The sequence below is a fragment of the Schistocerca cancellata genome, chromosome 3 (assembly GCF_023864275.1).
Source record: "Schistocerca cancellata isolate TAMUIC-IGC-003103 chromosome 3, iqSchCanc2.1, whole genome shotgun sequence".
NCBI lineage: Eukaryota > Metazoa > Arthropoda > Insecta > Orthoptera > Acrididae > Schistocerca > Schistocerca cancellata.
The window spans coordinates 251,488,403-251,514,622 of NC_064628.1; the positions used below are offsets into that span (position 1 = coordinate 251,488,403).

Consider the following 26,220-nt stretch of genomic DNA (forward strand, 5'->3'; position numbering starts at 1 on the left):
ACAATTCAGATGAAACGGCCTTTCTTTGAATCTTGTGGTCCGTTGTGAACATTCGTGGAACCCATCGTGAGCACCTCTTTGAATATCTGAGAATCTCAATCATCGCAGACGCACTTCCAATGCTGACCGACAACTGTAGAGTCAATGGTCGACTTGTGATGCGCCGGTTGTCACAAATAATGACATCCGCACGATTCAGCACGTCTGGAGCATTGGCTGCCACAGGATGTCCCAAGCGTGGCTGATCATGGAGGTCTGTTTCTGCATTTCCTAAGACTGTAACTTTCTTTACTCATCGCCCAACTGTACTATCAACTGCAGCGTCTCCATAACTGCACACAAACGTTTATAGATGTTCACCACGGTTTCTTTTACTGCACACAAGAATTCTATAACAGCACGCTGCTTGTAACGTGAGTCGTATGCAGACGCCATTTTGACGCTGTTCTACGGCTGTGTCATCTGCCAGAATGGTTCGAAACTTCACCGACGCACAGAAGAAAAATAAAATGTGAAGAACCAACAAGGACGTTTGTCTATGTGTATTAATGGCTTTTTTTTAAAATATGGGGCATTACCCTCAAAAACAAAATCCCCGAGTACAAGCCATAAAGAGACACGCTGATGTTGTGATCTTTAGTCCAAAGACTGGCTTGAAGCAGCTCTTCTCGCTTCTTTATTCTGTGTAGCCCTCTTCATCTCCGAATAATTACTGGAACTTACATCTATTTGAACTGTCTTATTATATTCATCCCTTAGTCTCTCTCTACATAATTCACCCTCTCACATTTTCCTTCATTAAAAGCAGACGATATCTTTGATGCCTCACACGTGTTCCATCAACTGACACCACCTTTTGGTCAAGTTCTACCGTACATTTCTGTTTCCCCCTATTCCATTCAGTACTTTCTCACTAGTTATCCGACCTACCCATCTAATCTTCAGCATCCATCTGCGGCATCACATTTCAGAAGCTACATTCTATTCTTTCTAAACCGCTTATCGTTCACGTTTCACTTCCGTACAAGACTACGCTCCAGACAGATACCTTCAGAAAAGACTTCCCAACGCATAAATTTATATTGTTTTTGTTGTTTTTGTTGTTGTGATATTCACTCCGAACACCAGTTTCATGCCGATCTCCATGCTATTCTATTCTGTGTAAGCTCTTCATCTCCAAATAACTACAGCAACTTACGTCTCTCGGAAACTACTTGCTCTCTCTCTACAGTTTTTATTCCCCGAACTTTCCTCCATAACAAAATTGGTGATCCCTTGATGTCTCAGAATTTGCCCTATCAACTGATCCCTTCTTCTTGTCGGGTTATGACACAAACTTCGTTTCTCCCAAATTCTGTGTAGTACCTCCTTATTAGTAATATGATTTACCAGTCTAATCTTCAATATTCTTCTGTAGCATCACATTTGAAAAGCTTCTATTCTCTTCTTGTCTAAACTGTTATTGTCGGTGTTTCACTTCCATATATGACTACACTCTATTCAGATACTTTCAGAAAGGCTTCGTAACACTTAAACCTATGTTGTATGGTAATGCAATCCGCTTTCTCAGAAATGTTTTTCATGCTATAGTCAGTTCTCTCTACTTTGGCCATATCTGTTATTCAGCTGTCCAAATAGCGGTATTCATTTACGCTTGCTATTTTTAGTGTTTCATTTCCTACCCTAATTATGTCAGCGTTGCCTGATTTAATTCGACTAAGTTCCATTACGCTTGTTTTACTTTTTTTGTTGCTTATAACCTCTTTTCGGGACACTATTCATTCCATTCAACTGCTCTTCCAAACACTTTCCTATCTCTAGCAGAATTACAATCTCACTGGCGAACCTCAAAGTTTCTAGTTCTTCTTCCTTAACTTTATTAAACTGGTGTACCTAAACAATAAGCACTAGAAGAGAAATGTGGGCAGCTTTCAATAACTAACGTGTCAAATCGTATTGAATGACTTCTGTCAAAACACTCCGCTCCCAATATTCAGTCCCTGTAACAACTCATATGGCTCAATTGTAGTACTATTTGGTCTTCTTTATCTTGCAGCATCAAGTATTTGTAGGGACAACGGTTCAAATCCCCGTCGAGCCTCCGAAATTTAGGTATTCTACAGTTTCCGTAAATCGATCAAGACAAATCATTCCTCAGATTGTGAGGGCCCCATAGTAGTCTTAAAACCTAATCTTCCTTCCTTCCCTTTCTTGCTCTGCAACGGGCTCCCATTCTGGGCACAAAGTTGGAGTTCTTGCGGTAGGGCGTTCCACCGTTGCGGTTGATCACTGCTGGATGATCATTGGTTCATGTTAACGAGCTGCAATAAGTCTCCTCATCGCATCTCAAACTTGCTCTATGAGATTTGTGTTGGACGACGGGCAGGCCAATCCATTCGTCGAATGGAACCGATAGATGTACTCAAGGTACCCTCCGCCACACGCCATCATGTGGTTTGTGGAGTACGGATGTAAATGTAGATGTAGATATCGTCTCGCTGCAAAACTCCACCAGCTGCGCACTTCGATGCGGTCACCCATCGTCATTCGTAAAAATGAAGTCAATGCCGAGTGAGCCCTGAATAGACGCACATGGGGGAGTAAAGTGTCTCAATGACGGTGGGTGTACCATATGCAAAGATTTCGAAGTGAGTACTCCCATGCAACATTATTCCTCCTCACATCATAACACCCGGCCCACTAAAACTATCATGTTCCAGAATGTTCGTTCCTGGGTACATTACGTGCACCATCTATCGACATAATCACTACCTCCTCTCATACGAGTAGAGCACGCTTACATTTTCCCTATACTTTCACCATAACATAATCTTCTGTACTGAAAACAGCACTACGTGGCTCTTCCCTTCTGTCAAATTTGTGGTCTCCTTCTGAAGAAACACTGACGTTTGTTCACTTCACTGATCATAAAAATCCCATCTCTCATTTTTAGTTAGCCGAAACACATTAACTATTCTTTAAAACTGAAATTTTAGATGATCAACATCAACTCATAGTGTCACGAACTTTGAAATTCATAATTTCCGTGATAAATTGGTTTACTACCAAACCAGGTAAATAAATCTTTGAATGGTTTTCCCATTTGTCATCCGACACGATAGCGTAGAATTTTATTGGAGATTTCATTTCTGTTCATCCAATTGCTTCTATTCATCCCATTTTACGATACCTTTCATTTCGCATATCGCTTTTCTAGTGTATAACGTTTTATATAGCAATATGTGACATATATGCTCGTGGTCCACTCACACTGTTACCAGTAACGCAGTCATCATAGCTTTCACTTACTTCACAGAATGGAAGCGTCAGCTGTATGTCAACGGTCGAAAATGTGAAAGCTGCTAGGGGGAAACATCCGGCTCTTATGCAAGGAAATGAAGCGTCTCCAAAATAAAGGCACGCAGAAAGCCCACTGTTAGTGCTAAGGTTATCGATTGGTTTGATGCGTCTTCTCTTCTGTGAACTTTTTCATCTCAGAGTAGCACTTGCACCTTACGTCATCAATTATTTGCTGGATGTATTGCAGACTCTGTGGTATTGCAGACTCTGTGGTCTTCAAGAGTTTTTTAGCCTCTGCAGCTTTCTCTATTTCTCTGGAAGCTATTCCCTGTGGCTTTCACACGATCATCTTCTCTATTCTACTTGTTAACATTTTCTGTGTGTTAGTCCTTCGCCGATTCTGTGGAGAACCTCTTCAATCTTCATCAGTCCACCTAATTTTTAACTTCCATATAAAGCAATACATCTAAAACACTTCGATTCTCCTCTTTTGGAATGTTCCCACATTCCTTGAGTAACTACTTACACTACTGTGTTTTAAAAATACGCTCTCAGACATTTATTCCTCAAATTAAGGCCGATGTTTGATTTTAGTAGAGTTACTTTGGCCAGGAACTTCCATATTGCCAGTGCTAGTCTACTTTCTACATCCTTCTTCCTTTGTCCGTCATGTGTTAGTTTACTTCCAAGGTAGCAGGATTTCTTTACTTCACCCACCTAGTGGTCAACAATTTAGACGTTAATTTTATCGTCTTATCTTATTTCTTCTACTACTTACTATTTTCGCCATTCTTCGGTTTACTCTCAATCCAGATACTGTACCCATTAGACTGTGCATTCCATCCAATGGGTCCTGTAATTTTTTTTCACTTTCACTGAGGACGGAAATGTTGTCAGCGTCTCATATCACTGAAGTCCAATCACGCTGAATTTTAACTCCAGTCTTGCAGCCTTCTGTTATTTGTCCCATTTCTTGTGCAGTGTATAGATTGAACAATAGAGGCTAAAGGAGGCAGGCGTCCCTGGTCTATAACCTTTTAATCCGAACACTTCGACCTTTGTGTTCCATTCTTACCGTTCCGTCTTGTTTCTTGTACACACATTCTTGTACAATATACGTTGTATATTACCCATATTTTCCTATAGCTTACCCTTATGTTTCTCCATCCTTTTACATAATTTATAGGTCTTCAGATCCTGAGAACGCCTGAATTTTTCTTCAGTCTTGCTTCTATTATCAAGCGAAACATGATAACTGGCTCTCCTGTGCGTTTACCTTTGCTGAAACCAAACTGATCGTCTCTAACATATCCTCACTTCTTTCCCATTATTCTGTAGATCTCATTCTTTTCAGAATCTTGAATGCATGAGATATTAAGCTGACCGAATTCATACATTTTTACGCCTTTGCTAACTTCGGTATTGTACTGATGATATTTTTTCCGAAAGTCTAATGGTATGTCTCCAGTCACATAGATTCTACCAAACAACTTGAATAGTCGTTTAATTTCCACTTCGGCCAATGATTTTGGACATTGTAAAGGAAGTTATCTAAGATTTATGCCTGATTTGACTGTAAATATTCGAAAGCTCGTTTTTATTCTGCGCCTAATACCGGACCCTCAGTATCTTCCACTTCTTCGTCTATCACGACATCAGACAAAATCTTTCCCATCGCAAAGTCCTTCAATGTACTCGTTGAACCTGTTTCCTCTCTCTCCTCTCAGTTTAACAGTGTAATTCACGTAGCAGTTTTAATGCTGATATTCTTGCTTTAAATTTCACTGAAGGTTGTTTTGACTTTTCTGTACTCTGAATCAGTCTTTACGATGTCGTTTCTTTTTCGACAGCCTTATATTTTTCCTGTAACCTTTTACCCTAGCTTCCCTACGCTTCTTATTTATTTCATTCCTGAGTGATTTATATTGCTGGATTGCTGTCTTTTTCTGAGCATCTTGTTATTTCCGGCTTTCGTCGATCTTTTTCTGTAACCCAAAGATTTTTTCCACAGTTACCTTCTTGTAAATACATTTGTGTGCTCAGCTTGTGTGATTGCCCTTTTTACAGATATTCATTCCTCTCTAACTGATTTGTCTACTGTGGTATTATCCCAGTATCTATGGCCGTAGGGAACTTCAAACGCATCTCACCAATCCTCAGTATCTTAGTTCTCATCTGTTTCCACACAGAATCCTACGGACTATTTTGTTCAGCTTCAGTTTCTCTTCATCATTACTAAATTGTGGTCAAAATTTATATATGCTCCTGGATAGGCCTCAGAGACCAGTGTCTGATTTTGGAGTCTCTGACTGACCATGCTGTAATCTAGCTTCTAGTGTCTTCAGGTCGTTTCGAAGTTATATCTCCTCCTCTTGTGTTGGAGGATGTTTTCGCTACTACTAACTGAAATTTGTGACAGGGAGCGTCAACATAATCGCGTAAGGTGTAAACCGGGATCTAAGCTTTAAGCACTCACTTAAGACAACTATGCAATGCCATTTCACTTCCTCTCTCCACAACGTCAAACACTACAAGTAGCAGGTTTAACATAGTTTCTTATGTTATCCTGATACAATGGTACGTGATAAGCGTGCAAATGACATTTTTTTGGCGTGGGCTTCCAGCACACTGTATTCAGACTATGCAAATTAACATAGGCGCATGAAATCATCGTTAAGTACAGATTATCTTTCAGCATTCCATTATGAATGCGCAACCTCATAACGTCCCACACAGTGTGTTTTGCATTATGTGCTTCAAAACTATCTCAGTAAGTGTTGCTAGTTAATTCCATCATAAAAGTGTGAAAAGCAAACAAGAGTATGTACTATACTTTAGATTTTAGCCTCTGAACACTCACTGATCCTAGTCACGGTATTATTTTGTTTCATTTATACTGTGGACGATGTATTTTGCGAAATACACGTCAATTTCAAGTGCGAGTTTTTGTATTGCATTGCGAATAATGTGACGCCTCCGTAGTGCAACGACCGTAAAATTTATCTTTACTAGTATTTTAGTGCCATAATCCCTACTATAAAGGGAGGATTAATACGTATGGGCTTCAAAAAGTAAGTCACACTTTCGCCTCACGCTAACATCACAGCGCAACAAGAGAGTATGTGTTCTGGGTTCCTACAGACACAGTTCTGATGGGATTTGAATAACGGTGCGGTAACTGGAGACGTACTTCAAAATTGAATAACGAGGGACAGAAAGATTTTTGAGGTCTGATTGAAATTCTGATGGCATACGGTCTTAATGCATCGTTGCGTTCAGCCGTAGTGAAACAGTGCCAACAATTTGCCCAAGGCTGAAGCTGACTGGAAAGTCCAGATCTTGCATGACGCGATTTCCATCTTTTCGGTAGACTGAAAGAACACGCGGGAGGAAAGAGAATTTCCAACGCTGAGGACGTTCAAACAGCGATTGTCAAATGGCTACGTGACGAAGGTGCGGATTACTGTCGTCAAAGAACCGAACGACTGATAGAAAGTTCCGACCTTGTTAACGGAGACTTGGTGACTACACTCCTGGAAATTGAAATAAGAATACCGTGAATTCATTGTCCCAGGAAGGGGAAACTTTATTGACACATTCCTGGGGTCAGATACATCACATGATCACACTGACAGAACCACAGGCACATAGACACAGGCAACAGAGCATGCACAATGTCGGCACTAGTACAGAGTATATCCACCTTTCGCAGCAATGCAGGCTGCTATTCTCCCATGGAGACGATCGTAGAGATGCTGGATGTAGTCCTGTGGAACGGCTTGCCATGCCATTTCCACCTGGCGCCTCAGTTGGACCAGCGTTCGTGCTGGACGTGCAGACCGCGTGAGACGACGCTTCATCCAGTCCCAAACATGCTCAATGGGGGACAGATCTTGCTGGCCAGGATAGTTGACTTAAACCTTCTAGAGCACGTTGGGTGGCACGGGATACATGCGGACGTGCATTGTCCTGTTGGAACAGCAAGTTCCCTTGCCGGTCTAGGAATGGTAGAACGATGGGTTCGATGACGGTTTGGATGTACCGTGCACTATTCAGTGTCCCCTCGACGATCACCAGTGGTGTACGGCCAGTGTAGGAGATCGCTCCCCACACCATGATGCCGGGTGTTGGCCCTGTGTGCCTCGGTCGTATGCAGTCCTGATTGTGGCGCTCACCTGCACGGCGCCAAACACGCATACGACCATCATTGGCACCAAGGCAGAAGCGACTCTCATCGCTGAAGACGACACGTCTCCATTCGTCCCTCCATTCACGCCTGTCGCGACACCACTGGAGGCGGGCTGCACGATGTTGGGGCGTGAGCGGAAGACGGCCTAACGGTGTGCGGGACCGTAGCCCAGCTTCATGGAGACGGTTGCGAATGGTCCTCGCCGATACCCCAGGAGCAACAGTATCCCTAATTTGCTGGGAAGTGGCGGTGCGGTCCCCTACGGCACTGCGTAGGATCCTACGGTCTTGGCGTGCATCCGTGCGTCGCTGCGGTCCGGTCCCAGGTCGACGGGCACGTGCACCTTCCGCCGACCACTGGCGACAACATCGATGTACTGTGGAGACCTGACGCCCCACGTGTTGAGCAATTCGGCGGTACGTCCACCCGGCCTCCCGCATGCCCACTATACGCTCTCGCTCAAAGTCCGTCAACAGCACATACGGTTCACGTCCACGCTGTCGCGGCATGCTACCAGTGTTAAAGACTGCGATGGAGCTCCGTATGCCACGGCAAACTGGCTGACACTGACGACGGCGGTGCACAAATGCTGCGCAGCTAGCGCCATTCGACGGCCAACACCGCGGTTCCTGGTGTGTCCGCTGTGCCGTGCGTGTGATCATTGCTTGTACAGCCCTCTCGCAGTGTCCGGAGCAAGTATGGTGGGTCTGACACACCGGTGTCAATGTGTTCTTTTTTCCATTTCCAGGAGTGTATTTTTCAACATACTTTCCAGATCTCTATAAACAAGGTCGGAACTTTCTACCAATATCATGTATCTGTGTACCTGTCAGGCGTAGTGCACCATTCAACAAGAGTTACTCGTCTTGCCACAATAATCCGCAACCTAAGTTCTGAAGTCACCTCCTACGTGGCTTGATTCACCTTGGAACGTACCCTCTTGGACTACGAATAGCAAGCCATTACGAGATACTGAAGCTCCTCTCCTGCAATGTTGCCAGCTCAATATTAATCTGTTTCATAAGTGATGACATGTTTAATATGTGACCATACGGTGTGTAATTCATAAACACATTTTGTAAGACTTCATTATTTTCGGAATGTTTAACGGGAATTATCTATTTTGACGAGTCTGATACAGGGTTTATCACATTTGATGATGACAAGAGCTGTAAATTTGAAGCGACCTTGGACGTAATAAATTACGGTATAATATGAAAACTGATCAACTTTCCTGAGACTCTCTTGTGCTGACTGAGTAACCTCGTGAGGAATCGCGCAAATAGTCTTTGAACTTCCCTATTTCTTCCTTTAATCCAATCTGAGCACATTTTTCAACATGCTTAAGATGTTTTTACTACACATCTAAACGAAATGTCACTGAACTGTGAAACGCGTTTAAAAACAGTGCACTTCTTTAAGTGAGTCTCTAACACCCAGAGACTGCTTCGAAGAGAATGCAGCAGTAATGGTTATTCTCTTAATGAACCAGTGTCTGCATGAAGTACTCTCGTATTTTCTGTTGTACTAATCAAAAACAGTAGCTCTCTCAATCAATCATAGTCTTATAGCTATACACGTAGCACAGGGAGTTGCACCTAGTTTCGAGATTTGTGGCAAGTGAATTTAAAAAAAAATACTTCTGTAAACGCTTATCCCTTCAGTGACATTTGCTGGATGGTCAATGTGACTGTAAATATGTTTCTTACGGTGGTCCAATCTACATAAACAAAGACATAAATGTTCGTTTACTTAAACTCCGAAAGTTCTTGACCTATTGTTTTGATACATACAGGGTGGTCCATTGATCGTGACCGGGCCAAATATCTCACGAAACAAGCGTCAAACGAAAAAACTACAAAGAATGAAACTTGTCTAGCTTGAAGGGGGAAACCAGATGGCGCTATGGTTGGCCCACTACAAGGCGCTGCCTTAGGTCAAATGGATATCAACTGCGCTTTTTAAAAATAGGAACCCCTATTTTTACTACATATTCGTGTAGTACTTAAAGAAATATGAATGTTTTAGTTGGACCACTTTTTTCGCTTTGTGATACATAGCGCTGTAATAGTCACAAACATATGGCTCACAATTTTAGACGAACAGTTGGTAACAGGTAGGTTTTTTAAATTAAAATACAGAAGGTAGGTAAGTTTGAACATTTTATTTCGGTTGTTCCAATGTGATACATATACCTTTGTGAACTTATCATTTCTGAGAACGCATGCTGTTACAGCGTGATTACGTGTAAATACCACATTAATGCAATAAATGCTCAAAATGATGTCCGTCAAACTCAATGCATTTGGCAATACGTATAACGACATTCCTCTCAACAGCGAGTAGTTCGCCTTCCGTAATGTTCGCACATGCATTGACAATGTGCTGACGCATGTTGTCAGGGGTTGTCAGTGGATCACGATAGCAAATATCCTTCAACTTTCCCCACATAAAGAAATCCGAGAACGTCAGATCCGGTGAACGTGCGGGCCATGGTATGGTGCCTCGACGACCAATCGACCTGTCATGAAATATGCTATTCAATATCGCTTCAACCGCACGCGGGCTATGTGCCGGACATCCATCATGTTGGAAGTTCATCGCCATTCTGTCATGCAGTGAAACATCTTGTAGTAACATCGGTAGAACATTACGTAGGAAATCAGCATACATTGCACCATTTATATAGCCATCGATAAAATGGGGGCCAATTATCCTTCTTCCCATAATGCCTCACCATACATCAACCCGCCAAGGTCGCTGATGTTCCACTTGTCGCAGCCATCGTGGATTTTCCGTTGCCCAATAGTGCATATTATGCCGGTTTACGTTACCGCTGTTGGTGAATGACGCTTCGTCGCTAAATAGAACGCGTGCAAAATATCTGTCATCGTCCCATAATTTCTCTTGTGCCCAGTGGCAGAACTGTACACGACGTTCAAAGTCGTCACCATGCAATTCCTGGTGCATAGAAATATGGTACGGGTGCAATCGATGTTGATGTGGCATTCTCAACACCGACGTTTTTGAGATACCCGATTCTCGCCAATTTGTCTGTACTACACGAATATGTAATAAAAAATTTGGGTTCCTATTTAAAAAACGCAGTTGATATCCATTTGACCTATGGCAGCGACATATAGCGGGCCAACCATAGCGCCATCTGGTTCCCCCCTTCACGCTAGATGAGTTTCGTTCTTTGTAGTTTTTTTTCCTTTTATGGTTATTTCAAGAGATATTTGGCTCGGTCACTATCAATGTACCGCCCTGTATATATAAAGGGAAAACATTGTTACTAAAAAATCTCAAAATGTGCGTTTCTGATTTACTTCAAATTTTTACGTGTTACTGTTATAAACGTTTAGCCACGTATAGACTATATATTTTAATACATAAACGAATATATAAAATATACACTAGTGAATCGTTGTTAGACAAAGTGAAATTTGTACTTACAGCTTATTGGTTTATGATTCGAATACTACTACAAATTTGAATTAGCAATAACAATAAACAAGGCTCACGGTCAGGGGGGGGGGGGGAGAGAAGATGCACAGAATGGTGTGAGGTAATAGATGCAGAAAGCGAGAATGAGGAAATGGACAGAGAGAGGGGACAGAAGGAAATGGCGAGAGAGTGGGGAGAAGAAGATGGACAGAGTAAGGGAGGGAGGAGACAGACTGAGAAAGGGGAAGAAAGAGGGGGCATGAAAATATGGACAGAGAGAAGGAGAGGAGGTGAACGACAGAGAGAGGGGAAGGAGGAGGAGACGGACAAAGAAAAAGAAAGAGCGTGGCGGAGAGGGACAGAGACAGGAGAGAGAAGCAGATTAGGGCGTATATTCAGTTTTCACACATATTGGAAACGCGTGCTTTCTCTTTTCTTTCTTTTCAATTTAAGCAGATTGAGCTACAGTAAAAGAGCGTCCGGGTACAGCTACTTACATATATGTGTGATACCTGACGTGTATCGACAACTGAAGATTGTAACCGGAGCTATAGTCGAAAAGACATGTGTATAAAATGTAACACAGAAACTAAGGCTTCACAGATTCTGATTCGGTGGAACGTCTGTTTTTTTTATTTTTTAACGAAATCAGTGCTGTGAAGAGGAAATCAGACATGGAGGCCATTGGAGGTGTAGCAAATGTACAGAAGAACAGAGGGGATAGAATCCGCATTCCCTGTCAATAGGAACCAACCTGAGTCCCGTGAGAACTCACTCAAGGAAACCACTGATACCGACGTTAGCATGGTAGGACGGGCGTCGGAACTCGGCTCCTCCCAGGTACAAACCCAGTGTTTGGACATCTGCTCCACGTCGCTCTGCAGCAGCGTTTGAAAAACAGAAAAGTTCATGCTAATGAGCAAACACTATTTTTGCCTTGTCAAGTTCGGTAAAGTTCGCTTCTCTTTCCACAGTCTTCATATCTATTTTATTAACAATAATACCGTGTAACCGAGTAATGGTTTGCATACATTCTCTGCAAGCCACTGTGGAGAGTATAGCAGTGGGTATCGAAGATATTCATCTGCTTTCCTGTTTCACTCGCAAATGGAGCTAGAGGAAAGTGAATCCACCATCTTATCTCCCTTACTTAATGAGTCTTTAATATGGGACAGCAGAATCCCCTCCAGTCTGGCAAAATGTTGGTCCCTTTCCTCAGTACCGTTCAGCGTCTCTTGTACTTCTTCATTTCTACTATAGCTATAAGCGACGATACTGTGCGTAGACTGTCATGATTATGGAAAATTTTAATGAAAAGCAAAAAACCTTAGAACCGGATATGCCGGCCAGGGTGGCCGAGCGGTTCTAGGCGCTACAGTCTGGAACCGCGTGACCGCTACGGTCGCAGGTTCGAATCCTGCCTCGGGCATGGATGTGTGTCATGTCCTTAGGTTATTTAGGTTTAAGTAGTTCTAAGTTCTAGGGGACCGATGTACTTAGAAGTTAAGACCCACAGTGGTCAGAGCCATTTTTTAGAACCGGATATACACTCCTGGAAATTGAAATAAGAACACCGTGAATTCATTGTCCCAGGAAGGGGAAACTTTATTGACACATTCCTGGGGTCAGATACATCACATGATCACACTGACAGAACCACAGGCACATAGACACAGGCAACAGAGCATGCACAATGTCGGCACTAGTACAGTGTATATCCACCTTTCGCAGCAATGCAGGCTGCTATTCTCCCATGGAGACGATCGTAGAGATGCTGGATGTAGTCCTGTGGAACGGCTTGCCATGCCATTTCCACCTGGCGCCTCAGTTGGACCAGCGTTCGTGCTGGACGTGCAGACCGCGTGAGACGACGCTTCATCCAGTCCCAAACATGCTCAATGGGGGACAGATCCCGAGATCTCGCTGGCCAGGGTAGTTGACTTACACCTTCTAGAGCACGTTGGGTGGCACGGGATACATGCGGACGTGCATTGTCCTGTTGGAACAGCAAGTTCCCTTGCCGGTCTAGGAATGGTAGAACGATGGGTTCGATGACGGTTTGGATGTACCGTGCACTATTCAGTGTCCCCTCGACGATCACCAGTGGTGTACGGCCAGTGTAGGAGATCGCTCCCCACACCATGATGCCGGGTGTTGGCCCTGTGTGCCTCGATCGTATGCAGTCCTGATTGTGGCGCTCACCTGCACGGCGCCAAACACGCATACGACCATCATTGGCACCGAGGCAGAAGCGACTCTCATCGCTGAAGACGACACGTCTCCATTCGTCCCTCCATTCACGCCTGTCGCGACACCACTGGAGGCGGGCTGCACGATGTTGGGGCGTGAGCGGAAGACGGCCTAACGGTGTGCGGGACCGTAGCCCAGCTTCATGGAGACGGTTGCGAATGGTCCTCGCCGATACCCCAGGAGCAACAGTGTCCCTAATTTGCTGGGAAGTGGCGGTGCGGTCCCCTACGGCACTGCGTAGGATCCTACGGTCTTGGCGTGCATCCGTGCGTCGCTGCGGTCCGGTCCCAGGTCGACGGGCACGTGCACCTTCCGCCGACCACTGGCGACAACATCGATGTACTGTGGAGACCTCACGCCCCACGCCCCACCGCAATTCGGCAGTACGTCCACCCGGCCTCCCGCATGCCCACTATACGCCCTCGTTCAAAGTCCGTCAACTGCACATACGGTTCACGTCCACGCTGTCGCGGCATGCTACCAGTGTTAAAGACTGCGATGGAGCTCCGTATGCCACGGCAAACTGGCTGACACTGACGGCGGCGGTGCACAAATGCTGCGCAGCTAGCGCCATTCGACGGCCAACACCGCGGTTCCTGGTGTGTCCGCTGTGCCGTGCGTGTGATCATTGCTTGTACAGCCCTCTCGCAGTGTCCGGAGCAAGTATGGTGGGTCTGACACACCGGTGTCAATGTGTTCTTTTTTCCATTTCCAGGAGTGTAGGTTAACGAGCAGTAAACGTTTACACTTGAAATGTTGAGTGTAACTTGGCTCTCTGGTAAGACTACTTTTCAAACAACTGTCGCCTGCTAAGGTGGTGGCCAATTTAGTGGCTGATAACTGTTTCAAAATTTCTCATTTTTCCTTTTTTACTTCAGGTCGCAGTTCCGTCCAAACTCGAAAGCATATTGAAATAAGACGGTTGTATGTGTTTCACGAATAATGGTCGAATTATAATTATTTCAACTTCGGTGGTCCAAAGGGCATCTGCTCTCTAAATGTTTTGTTCCCAGGCGACAATACAGTTGGAAGTCGTATCTAATAAAGTCTAGCTTAGCTCTTAAATATCAACAATGGGTATTTTTCCTTTATTTCTGTATCAGAGTGAAATTAAGCGCCGTAATCTAAACTGCGTGCACCGTCTGCTCTTGCTTCCAGTTTACGTGGAGATGGCAGCCAACAGGTTCGTGATGATCGCCCTCGTGGCCGCAGTGGGTGTGGCCCTGGTGGCAGCCAGGCCGCAGGAGGACAGGACCGAGATCAGCAACGAGATCCCTCTGGTGAGTCACAGCAGGGCGTCTGCTCCCCTCCAACACAGATAATACAGGCTGGTTATAATTACAGCACGGCTACTCAGGAAGGTTCAGTATGGGGGCTGTAACTGTCGTATGGCAGCGAAACATGGTAGATAGGCTAACGCGTTAATGGGAAACCGATTTACGCTGGGAAAAAATAGTTCCAATTTTGGGCTCCAGGTGCAAATCTGGCGCTGTACTGCGTCCAGTGCTCATACTGAACAAACTGTGTAAGTGTCGGTTGGTAATAAAATCAATATAATGCCTTTGTCACTTCTTTGACCTTTCATGCCTTTGTCCCATTTCTAATCCATTACATCTGGAAATTTTTCTATACGTCTTTCCAGCAATCACCTCGCCAGTTTTGTACCTGGTGGCCAAAATGGGAACTAATTTTTTCCAGGGTACAACGGTTCCGCTACAGCCTATCTACCACATTTTTCTGTCATACGATAATTACGTCCCTCAATGGACCTCTGTGAGTAGCTGCACTTTCATTATAGACGTCACGCATATTGTGACAAATTATTCGGCACCATAGCGTCTAGCAGACCACCGCACACGACTTTCTTTTGTGCGTTGTTTTTGAAATTCATGTAAACGAGTATCAGCTCTCTTGTTACCTCTCATTGACTGAGCGCTATGAATACAGTTAGTGACCACCAGCTACTCTTGTGAACTACTTCCGCTCAATAAAAGGTGAGTTTTTTTTGCATTTCTGTTGTTGTTGAGGTCTCCACTCCTGAGACTGGTTTGATGCAGCTCTCCATGCTGCTCTATCCTGTGCAAGCTTCTTCATCTCGCAGTAAATACTGCAGTCTACATCCTTCTGAATTTGCTTAGTGTATTCACCTCTTGGTCCCCCTCGACGATTTTTATCCCCCACGCTGCCCCCAATACTAAATTGGTGATCCCTTGATGCCTCAGAACATGTCCTACCAACCGATCCCTTCTTCTAGTCAAGTTGCGCCACAAACTCCTCTTCTCCCCAATTCTATTCAGTACCTCCTCATTAGTTATGTGATCTACCCATTTAATCTTCAGCATTCTTCTGTAGCACACATTTCAAAAGCTTCTATTATCCTCTTGTCCAAACTATTTATCGTCCACGTTTCACTTCCATACATGGCTAAACTCCATACAAATACTTTCAGAAACGACTTACTGACACTTAAATCTATACTCGATATTAACAAATTTCTCTTCTTCAGAAACTCTTTCCTTGCCATTGCCAGTCTACATTTTATATCCTCTCTACTTCGACCATAATCAGTTATTTTGCTCCCCAAGTAGCAAAATTCCTTTACTACTTTAAGTGTCTAATTTCCTAATCTAATTTCCTCAGCATCACCCGATTTAATTCGACTACATTCCATTATCCTCGTTTTGCTTTTGTTGATGTTCATATTATATCCTCCTTTCAAGAGACTGTTCATTCCGTTCAACTGCTCTTCCAAATCCTTTGTTGTCTCTGACAGAATTAGAATGTCGTTGGCGAACCTCAAAGTTTTTATTTCTTCTCCATGGATTTTAATACCTACTCCGATTTTATTTTGTTTCCTTTACTGCTTGCTCAATATACATATTGAATAACATTGGGGAGAGGCTACAACCCTGTCTCACTCTGTTCCCAACCACTGCTTCTCTTTCATGTCCCTCCACTCTTATAACTGCCACCTGGTTCCTGTACAGATTGTAAATAGCCTTTCGCTCCCTGTATTTTACACATGCCACCTTCAGAATTTGAAAGAGCGTATTCCAGTCAACATTGTCAAAAGCTTTCTCTAAGTCTACAAATGCTAGAAACGTAGGTTTGCCTTTTTGCATAGTAAATTAATATTTCCACCCATTTTATTCACAAATTGAGCATGCGCACATTTTATTTTATTTATTTGCACGTCAAGTTCCGTGGGATCAAATTGAGGAGCACATTTTCTAGGTCACGGAACGTGTCAGTACATGAAATTACAATATAAAAGTAGTAACAGATAAAAATAAAGTGTGTATGAACCGGAAAAAGTCAATCCATAAGTTTAAGTAAACGCAATCAACAATACAACAAGAATCAGACTAATTTTTCAAGAAACTCCTCGACAGAATAGAAGGAGCGACACATGAGGGAACTCTTCAGTTTAGATTTTAAAGCGCGTGGATTACTGCTAAGATTTTTGAATTCGAGTGGTACCTTATTGAAAATAGGTGTAGTAGTATACTGCACACCTTTCTGCACAAGAGTTAAACTTCGGATGGTTCAAATGGCTCTGAGCACTATGCGACTTAACTTCTGAGGTTATCAGTCGCCTAGAACTTAGAACTAATTAAACCTAACTAACTTAAGGACATCACACACATCCATGCCCGAGGAAGAGTTAAGGAAGTCCGATCTAAATGCAGGTTTGATTTCTGCCAAGTATTAACTGAGTGGAAGCTGCTTATTCTTGGGTATAAGCTAATATTGTTAACAAGAAATGATTGCTTAAATGGCTTTATGTATGCTGTCATTAAACTAATTTTATTTTCAACGTCTCTAAAGGAATGACCCACGACTTCCGACGTTATGACCCACTTGAGTATCACTTACAAGCCGCGGATACCCGTAAACCAGTGTTGTATCGCTGTAAGCAATGTTACCCTTGTATTGTACTGTATTAAACCAGGGACCTAGAAACGAAGGTAAGCCTTCGTCCCGCTGTAGCCTTCAGTGGTACACAACACCACAATAGAGTGCTGCAACGCTCAATGTTTGATCACGGCTCGCCTGTTTACGGGGCGACCGAGCCGCTCGTGTCCGGCCCCTACGACTCTGCTCTGTCACGTACTCGCCATATGTCTGTTATCCGGATTCCGGATAACCAAGCATGACCGATCACCGCTGACGTCTCACCTCGCCACGCCCTGGCTCGCTGCACTGTGCTGTACAAATCCAACGCCTCTCCGTCTCTCTGTCTCTCTCTCTCTCTCTCTCTCTCTCTCACACACACACACACACACACACACACACACACACACACATTTACCTCTGTCTCTCTCTCTTTTAATACAAAAGCAACGTTTCCAAGAACGGGTACGTGACGCAGCTAAATTCATAAAGCACTTGGAAAGTAAAATGATATTTCAACACAATCGCGGATAGAAGACGAGCCTCATTTCCAAACAGAATATATATTTTTCCTTTCATTAATAGGAAACATTAAATACGTGCTGTACATGTAATCTAAAAGACAACCATCTTCATAAATAAGGCATACAAAGAACATTAAACATTTACAAACGTAACTTGTCATTCTTTTCACTTGTTTGCAACAGAAACAAAGTTATAGTTATTGTTGATCAGCAGTAAATCACTAACGCGTCCCGGATTTAATTGGCTGTGGCGATTTGTCAGTAACATGCTGGCTTTACTAAAGCATCTTTCATTACGTCAGCTTTTTGCTGACCACCACTTTAAGATGTCATCATCTCCGGCGTGCATTAAAATGTAGAGATCTATTTCATCTGTTGCGGATGATCTATTGTTCCTCCATTCCTTGAGACGATCTCTCTTTCAGGGTGGTGATGACACAGTACTTGAAGGATCTATGATAATAAACAAAAGATACAAGTAATACAGAACTGATGTGGAAATCATCGAAACGTTCCCGTAAAAACGAGGTGTTTTACGTAAATGAAATATTATACGAATTATAACATTCCAATTTCACTATAGTACATTATCCACTAACTATGCAAAAACGATTATGTTAGTGATTTCATGTTGTACCTGCGTAAGTAGCACACATTTGTCGCACATTGCTAAGAATTTCCTTCTTTTCATTTATTTCAAGCATATTAAGATCACGGAAATACGGCCAAACAAACGTAACAATTTTATGTCTGGAAGTGATCACAATCTTCTCACAAACGAAAGTCAAGGCTCGATTTTTAATCCTTTGTACCTCCTGTTAAAAAACATATCTGTTAGTAAACATCAATTACACTAGTTAATTATAAACCTATCGCCTATCATAATGAAACAGTGCTTTTAACTGCAGTAATTACTCACCTGACAGTCAGTGTCATTGACACTGCAAATCTATTGCAGTTTGTGAAACCAAAGAAGAACTGACTAGATTGTCCGTTCCTTTTCGCCTTCTAATCCATCTGTGGCCTCTTTAAAAAGACTCACAAAATGCACAATTTTTCCTGCTAGCTCATTATCATATCCTTGCAATCTGTAAGCGGAGTCCTTTTCCTTCAGCAAAGCAGCAACTACTTTCGGGGCATGATTTAACAAGAAGTTATCTTCATCGAAAGTATGGCTAAGTGCCGTGTTTATACAATGAACAGCACAAGGAAACCTTTCGTGATTTTCCAAAGCCTGTTTTACAGTGGCACCCTGGTCGGAGACAAAAACAAAACTGTGCAACATGTCCGGCGCAATGTCCGAATCAGCCATCCTCTCTTCAATTTCTTTCATAATATTTACTCCCGTCTTCTTAACGTCCGGCAATTTTATTATAAATAAAACATTGTTCACAAGAGACCACTCTGTGTTAATGTAATGTGTTGTAAGCGTCAAATAGTGCACCTGATTATGCGAATCAGTACACATATCAACTGTCGCAGCACAGGTTTTATTAATAACTTCCGCAATAACAGAAGGCATTATGCTGTTTCGTATTGCATCAGCTAGTTCTTTGACATGTCTGCTTATAGTCGAGAGATGTGGCATGACATTTCTGTGTTAACTTCTCCATAATGCGCACCTAGATGTATTAATTCTTGGGCTAGTTCTCTGAAACGTTCACCGGAAACAGCATTAAAAGGTCTCATATCTTTAGCACACATTCCAACACAGTTTGCTGTAATACTGTTTCTTATTACTGCCGGTATCCTTGAAGCATCTGTATCTTTGTGAGGTTTCTTGCAACTGTGTTTCTTTAAATGAGTGGTTCCCAACTGGAAACACAATAATGTGGAGCAGTTTATGCACGATACGTACCCAGCAGATGCACTGTTTTCGTCTACAGCCAACAGAAATGTACCCCATACTTGGCGTTTTAGACCTTCCCGTTTCTTCAATGTGTAAACATTGGTTTCAATCTTACGTCTTACTGCACTGGCTTCCTGGCGCTGCGTGATTACAGAGAGAGACACACCACAAATGAGAAGCCCATATTGGCTGCAGTCTCACACAGATAATGACACGTGTAATGTGTCTGAAGTTACGTGCTACGATTCGGTTACGGCATCTATGCTCGGTCATTACAACTAGTGCGGGCATCTTATCGAGTTAGGGTGTGCTTGCCCCATGTCGTATTTTGTGCTCGTTTACTCGATCATGCAGGACTCTACACCACAACAGGCCACGGCAACAATCTACCCACCCCACCGCCGCCTCACACCGAACCTAGGGTTATTGAGCGGTTCGCGCCCCCAGTGGACCACCCCCCGCTCCCCCCACCAGGAACCTCTCACACGAGTATAACCCCATGTGTTTGCGTGGTAGAATAATTACGGTGCACGCGTACCTGGGAACGGTTTTTGCGCTGCAATCGCCGACACAATGAAACTGAGGCGGTATAAGGGGAACCAGCCCGCATTCGCCATGATAGATGATAAACCGCCTTAAAAACCATCCACAGGCTGGCCGGCACACCGACCCTCGACGCTAATCAGCCGGGCGGATTCATGCCGGGGACTCGTACGCCTTTCCGCTCAGGAAGCAGCGCGTTAGACCGCGCGGCTAGCTGGGCGGGCTTAATGTAACCCTTACTGCATATCGTCTCTATTCTCAGCCCACCCTTCTGCACTTTGCGGTTTTGCACTTTGCGGGCACCGTCGGTAGATCGTTACGGTACTGGCGTCTCCCACTATTTAACTACTGGCAACAGGAGCTAATACAAAAATTTGTGATATATCGTAGAAGTTGATACACTACATTGACGGAAATTGAAAGTCTAATGCCATGAAGCGCCAGTCCGATATTTGTCAAACTTTGTCTGAATGTTTATAACCAATATTAAATAGTTAAATTTTCATTCCATTCTTAACTAAGATCAATCATCAATATTTGTATGACTCCCACGGGTACGAATCAAATCTTATATATGCTGTTGCATCGAAGCAAACTTTCGAATGCCATCTTGAGGATGTTCTACTATGTTATGTTATGTTAACCGGGGACCTAGAAACGACGGAGAGGCTCCGTCCCCGCCGCAGCCGCAGTGGTCCACAACCCCACGACGACTACCGTTGTCCACTTCATCCCTCCGCCGCCCCACACCGAACCAAGGGTTATTGTGCGGTTCGGTCCCCGGTGGACCCCCCCCCCCCCCCCCCCAGGGAAGTCTCACAACAGACGAGTGTAACCCCTATGTTTGCGTGGTAGAATAGTGGTGGTGTACGCGTACGTGGAGAAATTGTTTGCGCAGCAATCGCCGACGTAGTGTAGCTGAGGCGGAATAAGGGGAACCAGCCCGCATTTGCCGAGGCAGATGGAAAACCGCCTAAAAACCGTCCACAGACTGACCGGCTCAACAGAACTTGACACAAATCCGCCGGGCGGATTCGTGCCGGGGACCAGCGCTCTTTGCCTCCCGGAATATCTTCAGGATACTTTTCATAGTTGAAACACAATCTATTTCATTTCATTTATCGCTGGCTGACAGCTGGTATGGAAGTCTACATTAATCCATGGCATCCCACTCACGTTCTGCGGATGACAAATCAGGTAACAGGAAGGAATGGGTCTGTACATTCGTCAAGGCATTTGTGATGTGCCACTACAATATACCGTTTGGTGCCCTGGTCTGAAAGGGATGGCAGCGAGGTTTAACATTCTTGCCACATACTGAAAAGTGTTTGTATACTGAATATGCGTTTAAAAGTGCAATAATAAAATCGACTGTTCTCTCTTCTGACTTAGGATTAAATAATTGAACGTGTCTTGTACAATACCCGCCATAACTACTGTATACGATTAAGAAGCCATGCAGTGCGAAATAGAAAATTAAAAAACAGAAGAAAACTAGGCTGGGAATCAAAATCTCGAACTCGAGTATCCAACGCAAAAAACTATCCACTCCAGTAACTCGGCAGCACAGAAACGCAGTATTGAATGAAGAAAAACTTCCCATTGAAGTATCTCGACAGCGCATAAACACAGTATTGAATGAAGATACTTGTCACACATGTGAATACAGTGTTGGCAAGTTGCCTTTCTTTGACGTCAGTTTTCTACCGAAAATAGGCATGGGACGACATGTTTGCTGTCCATACGCAGGGAATCCCGATGTGGCGTCCGAGTGCACGAATTTTGGCAAGCCACGGCACTCCACCTAATCCAGTCCTCGAGTAGTGCAGTTACCACGTATCCTGTGGAAGGAACTCTGGTAGAGGTTAGAGTATATAAACAGCAACAGAAACGGGAGTAGGATTCATTATATACAGGTAGAGGTAGGTAGCATAGAGAGGGTGTTACAATGGACATTTCAGTGCTTGAGTTTTCCTCATCAGAATTGACAGGAAACCAACATCAATAATAATAGATCACGTATACATGCCGACGTCACAAGTAGAAGACGATGATATGTTTTCTCTATATAAGGATAATGAACGGATAATTCGTTATGTAAAGGGATGATTAAATTATCATGGGGGATTGAAATGAAGTTGTAGGGGAAGGTTCAAATGGCTCTGATCACTATGGGACTAAATTTCTGAGGTCATCAGTCCCCTAGAACTTAGAACTACTTAAACTTAACTAACCTAAGGACACCACACACATCCATGCCCGAGGCAGGATTCGAACCTGCGACCGTAGCGGTTGCGCGGTTCCGGACTGACGCGCCTAGAACCGCTTGGCCACACCGGCCGGCGTAGGGGAAGGAATAGAAAATACAGCTAAGGGCGAATGCGGTCTTCCTTGTCAGATTGAGACGGGAGAAAGCTTAATCGGTTTCTGCAACAGATTTCAGCTAGTAATAGAGAATACAAAATCCAAAATTCACAAGACAAGGAGGTATACTTGGAGAAGGCCTACAGATATGAGACGATTTCTGCTGAATTACATCATGGTGAGAAAAAGGAGGCTAAAGTTTAAGAGAATCGTTCGAAAGAATAGATGTGGAAAGAAGTGGGATGTTGAAGTACTGAGGGATGATGAGACACTTTTGCAGTTTTCTAAGGCTGTAGAAATCGCGATAATAAATATCACACTTGGTAGAAATGGACGCAGCTAAAAATGACAACTGCGAAGAAACCTCGGGCAGCAGAATAAATACTTAACTTGAGTGAGAAGATTGAAATACAGAAATTTTCAGGGAGAAAATCCAATACTGCCGTATAAGGCACTTAGAAATGAAATAAACAGAAGCTACAGAAAGAAGCGAAGAAACCGAAAAGAATGATCGTCGTAAAGATTGATTCAGCATATAGAAAAGTCCAAGCATCCTTCAGTGAAATTAAAAAGCCAGGGCGTCAACAGTAAGAGTGAGAAGGGAATTTCACTGTTAAATGCAGAGAAAGGGCAAATAGGTGAGAAGAAACACTGAAGACGTCAGCGGGAGAGAACTTGCCTGACGGCATGGTAGAAGAAGAAACGACAATCGATAAGCAAGACACAGAGAATCTAGTATCAGCGTCAGATTTTAACAAGGCTTTGGAAGACTTTCGACGAAATAAGGCAGAAGGAATCAATAACATTCCTTCAGAATTTCTAAAATCATAATGAGAAGTTCAACCGAATATCTATACAAGGTTTTCTTCAATGTCAATAAACTTCGCCAACAGCTGTGTATTTTAAGATATTTTATTTTATTCTGAAAGCAACATATTCGGCATTTCATTTTGCCTTCTTAATTCCCCATACGCTTTTATCCAAATAACCGAACTTGTCGTATAGCGCTATAAATCACTGGATATCGTTTATTTACATAAAATCGTATGGGACCTTAAGATGGAAAAATGAAATGCCAAAACCGGTTGCTTTCAGAATAAAATAAAATACCTTAAAGTATACAGCTGTTGGTGAATTTTATCGACATTTAAAATTTCTTACCAGCCAATGTACCCTGGCCATGATGGACCAACAGAGATTTATACATGTTGTCGTACAGGTTCCATGCGACTGGTAACATTCCATCAGACTATCAGAAAAATTTCATCCATCCATCCCAGAAGATGGCAAGGGCAGACGAGAGCAAAAGTTATCGCTCAGACTACTTAAGAGCTGAAACTTCCTGGCAGATTAAAACTGTGTGCTGGACCAAGACTCGAACTCGGGACCTTTGCCATTCGCGGGCAAGTGCTCTACCAACTGATCTACCCAAGCACGACACACGCCCCGTCCTCACAACATTACTTCTGCCAGTACCTCGTCTCCTACCTTCCAAACTTTACAGAAGCTCTCCTGCTAACCTTGCTGAACTAGCAGGTTCGCAGGAGATCTTCTGTAAAGTTTGAAAGGTAGGAGACGATGTACTGGCAGAAGTAAAGTTGTGAGGAAGGGGCGAGAGTCGTGTTTGGGTAGCTCAGTTGGTAGAGCACTTGCCCGCGAAAGGCAAAGATCCCGAGTTCGAGTCTCGGTCCCGCACACAGTTTTAATCTGCCAGGAAGTTTCATATCAGCGCACACTCCGCTGCAGAGTGAAAATTTCATTCTAGAAACATCCCCCAGGCTGCGGCTAAGCCATGTCTCCGCAGTATCCTTTCTTTCAGGAGTGCTAGTTCTGCAAGGTTCGCAGGAGAGCTTCTGTAAAGTTTGGAAGGTGGGAGACGAGGTACTGGCAGAAGTAAAGTTGTGAGGACGGGGCGTGAGTCGTGCTTGGGTAGCTCAGTTGGTAGAGCATTTTCCCGCGAAATGCAAAGGTCCCGAGTTCGAGTCTCGGTCCGGCACACAGTTTTAATCTGCTAGGAAGTTTCATATCAGCGCACACTCCGCTGTAGAGTGAAAATTTCATTCTAGATACTTAAGAGCTGATTCATCGAAGATACTACACGAACAGTACACAGAACAGTGAAAAATAAAATTGAGGATCTATTAGATGACGATCAGTTTGGCTTTAGGATAGATAAAGGCGCAAGAGATGCAATTCTGACGTTGTGATTTATAATGGAAGCAAAGCATAAGGAAAAAAGAACATATTCACAGAATCTATCGATCGAGAAAATGCGTTCAACAATGTAAAATGGTGCAAATCGGAACATAGGACAGGACAAAGATCCAATTGGTCGGAGTGAAAACGCTGTAATACCGGGATGCAGTTTTTCGACCTTCCTGTTCAGTCTATGCATAGAAGAAGAAGTGACGGGAAAAAAGAAAGATTAAGGGTAGGATTAAAATTCAGGGTGAAATTAGCTGATGACATCGCTGTCGCCAGTGGAAGTCAAGAAGAATTTCAGGACCTATTGAGCGGAATGAATATTCTAATGACTACAGGCTATGGGTTGAGAGTGAACCGAAGGAAGGGGACAGTAACGAGGATTAGCATATATACGGTCAACTTAATATCGGAGTTGACCATAAAGCAGTAGACGGAGTTAATGAACTCTGCTATCTTGGAAGCAAAATAATCTATGGCGGAAGAGGCAAATAGTACATAAAAAGAAGACTAGCATAGAGAAGTGGAGAGTTCCTGGCCAAGTGGAGTCTACTGGAATCTAACATAGGTCTAAATTTCAGGAAAAAATTTCTGAGGATGTACTCGTATGTTCGCAACACAGCATTGCATGATAGTGACTCATGGACAGTGGAGAAACTGGAAAAAATGAGAATCGAAGCGTTTGAAATTTAATGCTATAGAAGGACACTGAAAAGCGGGTGAACCTGTAAGATAAGGATATGGGAGGTGTTCCGCAGAGTCACACTGACAACAAGGGACAGACAAGACACGTGTTAAGACACGAGAGAGTAGCTTCCGTCATACTAGAGTAATCTGTAGAAAATGAAGACTATAAGGGAATACAGGGATTGGTATACATTAAAGAAATAATTGAGGGTACAAGGTCAAGTACTATTCTTGAGAATGAGAGCTGGTTGCGAGGGAAGAAGTCGGTGCGGGCTGCATCAAACTAGAAAGAAGTCTAGCGACTTAAAATTATATATAAAAAAAAGAAACTCCTTTCCATATATTCTATATTTGAAGTAAATAATAATTATTTATTCTTTGATGACTATAACTTTGGCACAAAAAATGATTATATAGCTCCGAATCTCTTCGAATCTTTATCAACGGAAATAAGACGTCTGACAGACAGCAGCAGGCTTTTGAAAATCGCATAAAAGTTGTTTCTCCTTTAAAAGAAATTCTTCATTATAAAACAGTTATTCAATTGCTATAATTACTGAATAACGTTCCCAACATACAGCAACGTTAATAAAGTTGATGAAGTGTGCAATAACCGTCAGATGATGAATACCAAGCTTCGACACTGATCTTGAATAAGATTTATGAAATAGGTAACTAAATAAATAACTGATAGTATTGTGTGAGTCGTTCACCCTGTAAAGCGTTTCTATATCACTTTTAGGTTGTGGACTTAAATTTTATTTGCGGAGTGTGAGACAAGCCACTCAATGAAAACGCCTGGAATTTATGCCACCAGCGCAACACGGCGGATGATGTGGTTGCCTTGCTGCAGGCTTGAAAGGCGGCAAACAAGGTTTTAGAGTATTGCACAGACAATATTTTGAACGAAAGAAATGAATACTCAACCAGTGCTGGACATCATATTTGAAGAGAATATGCCGGTTTCGTCT

The 26,220-nt window shown here is 43.2% G+C and overlaps 1 protein-coding gene across 1 annotated transcript in view; it reads left to right on the forward strand.

The window, feature by feature from the left end:
* Window positions 1–26,220, forward strand: part of LOC126176691 (uncharacterized) — a 90,243-nt gene that overhangs the window by 54,367 nt on the left and 9,656 nt on the right. Inside the window, exon 2 of the mRNA XM_049923854.1 lies at window positions 14,342–14,466. Coding sequence (XP_049779811.1) covers window positions 14,356–14,466 — 111 coding nt within the window. The 5' untranslated portion in view covers window positions 14,342–14,355. The remainder of the gene's footprint in view (window positions 1–14,341; window positions 14,467–26,220) is intronic.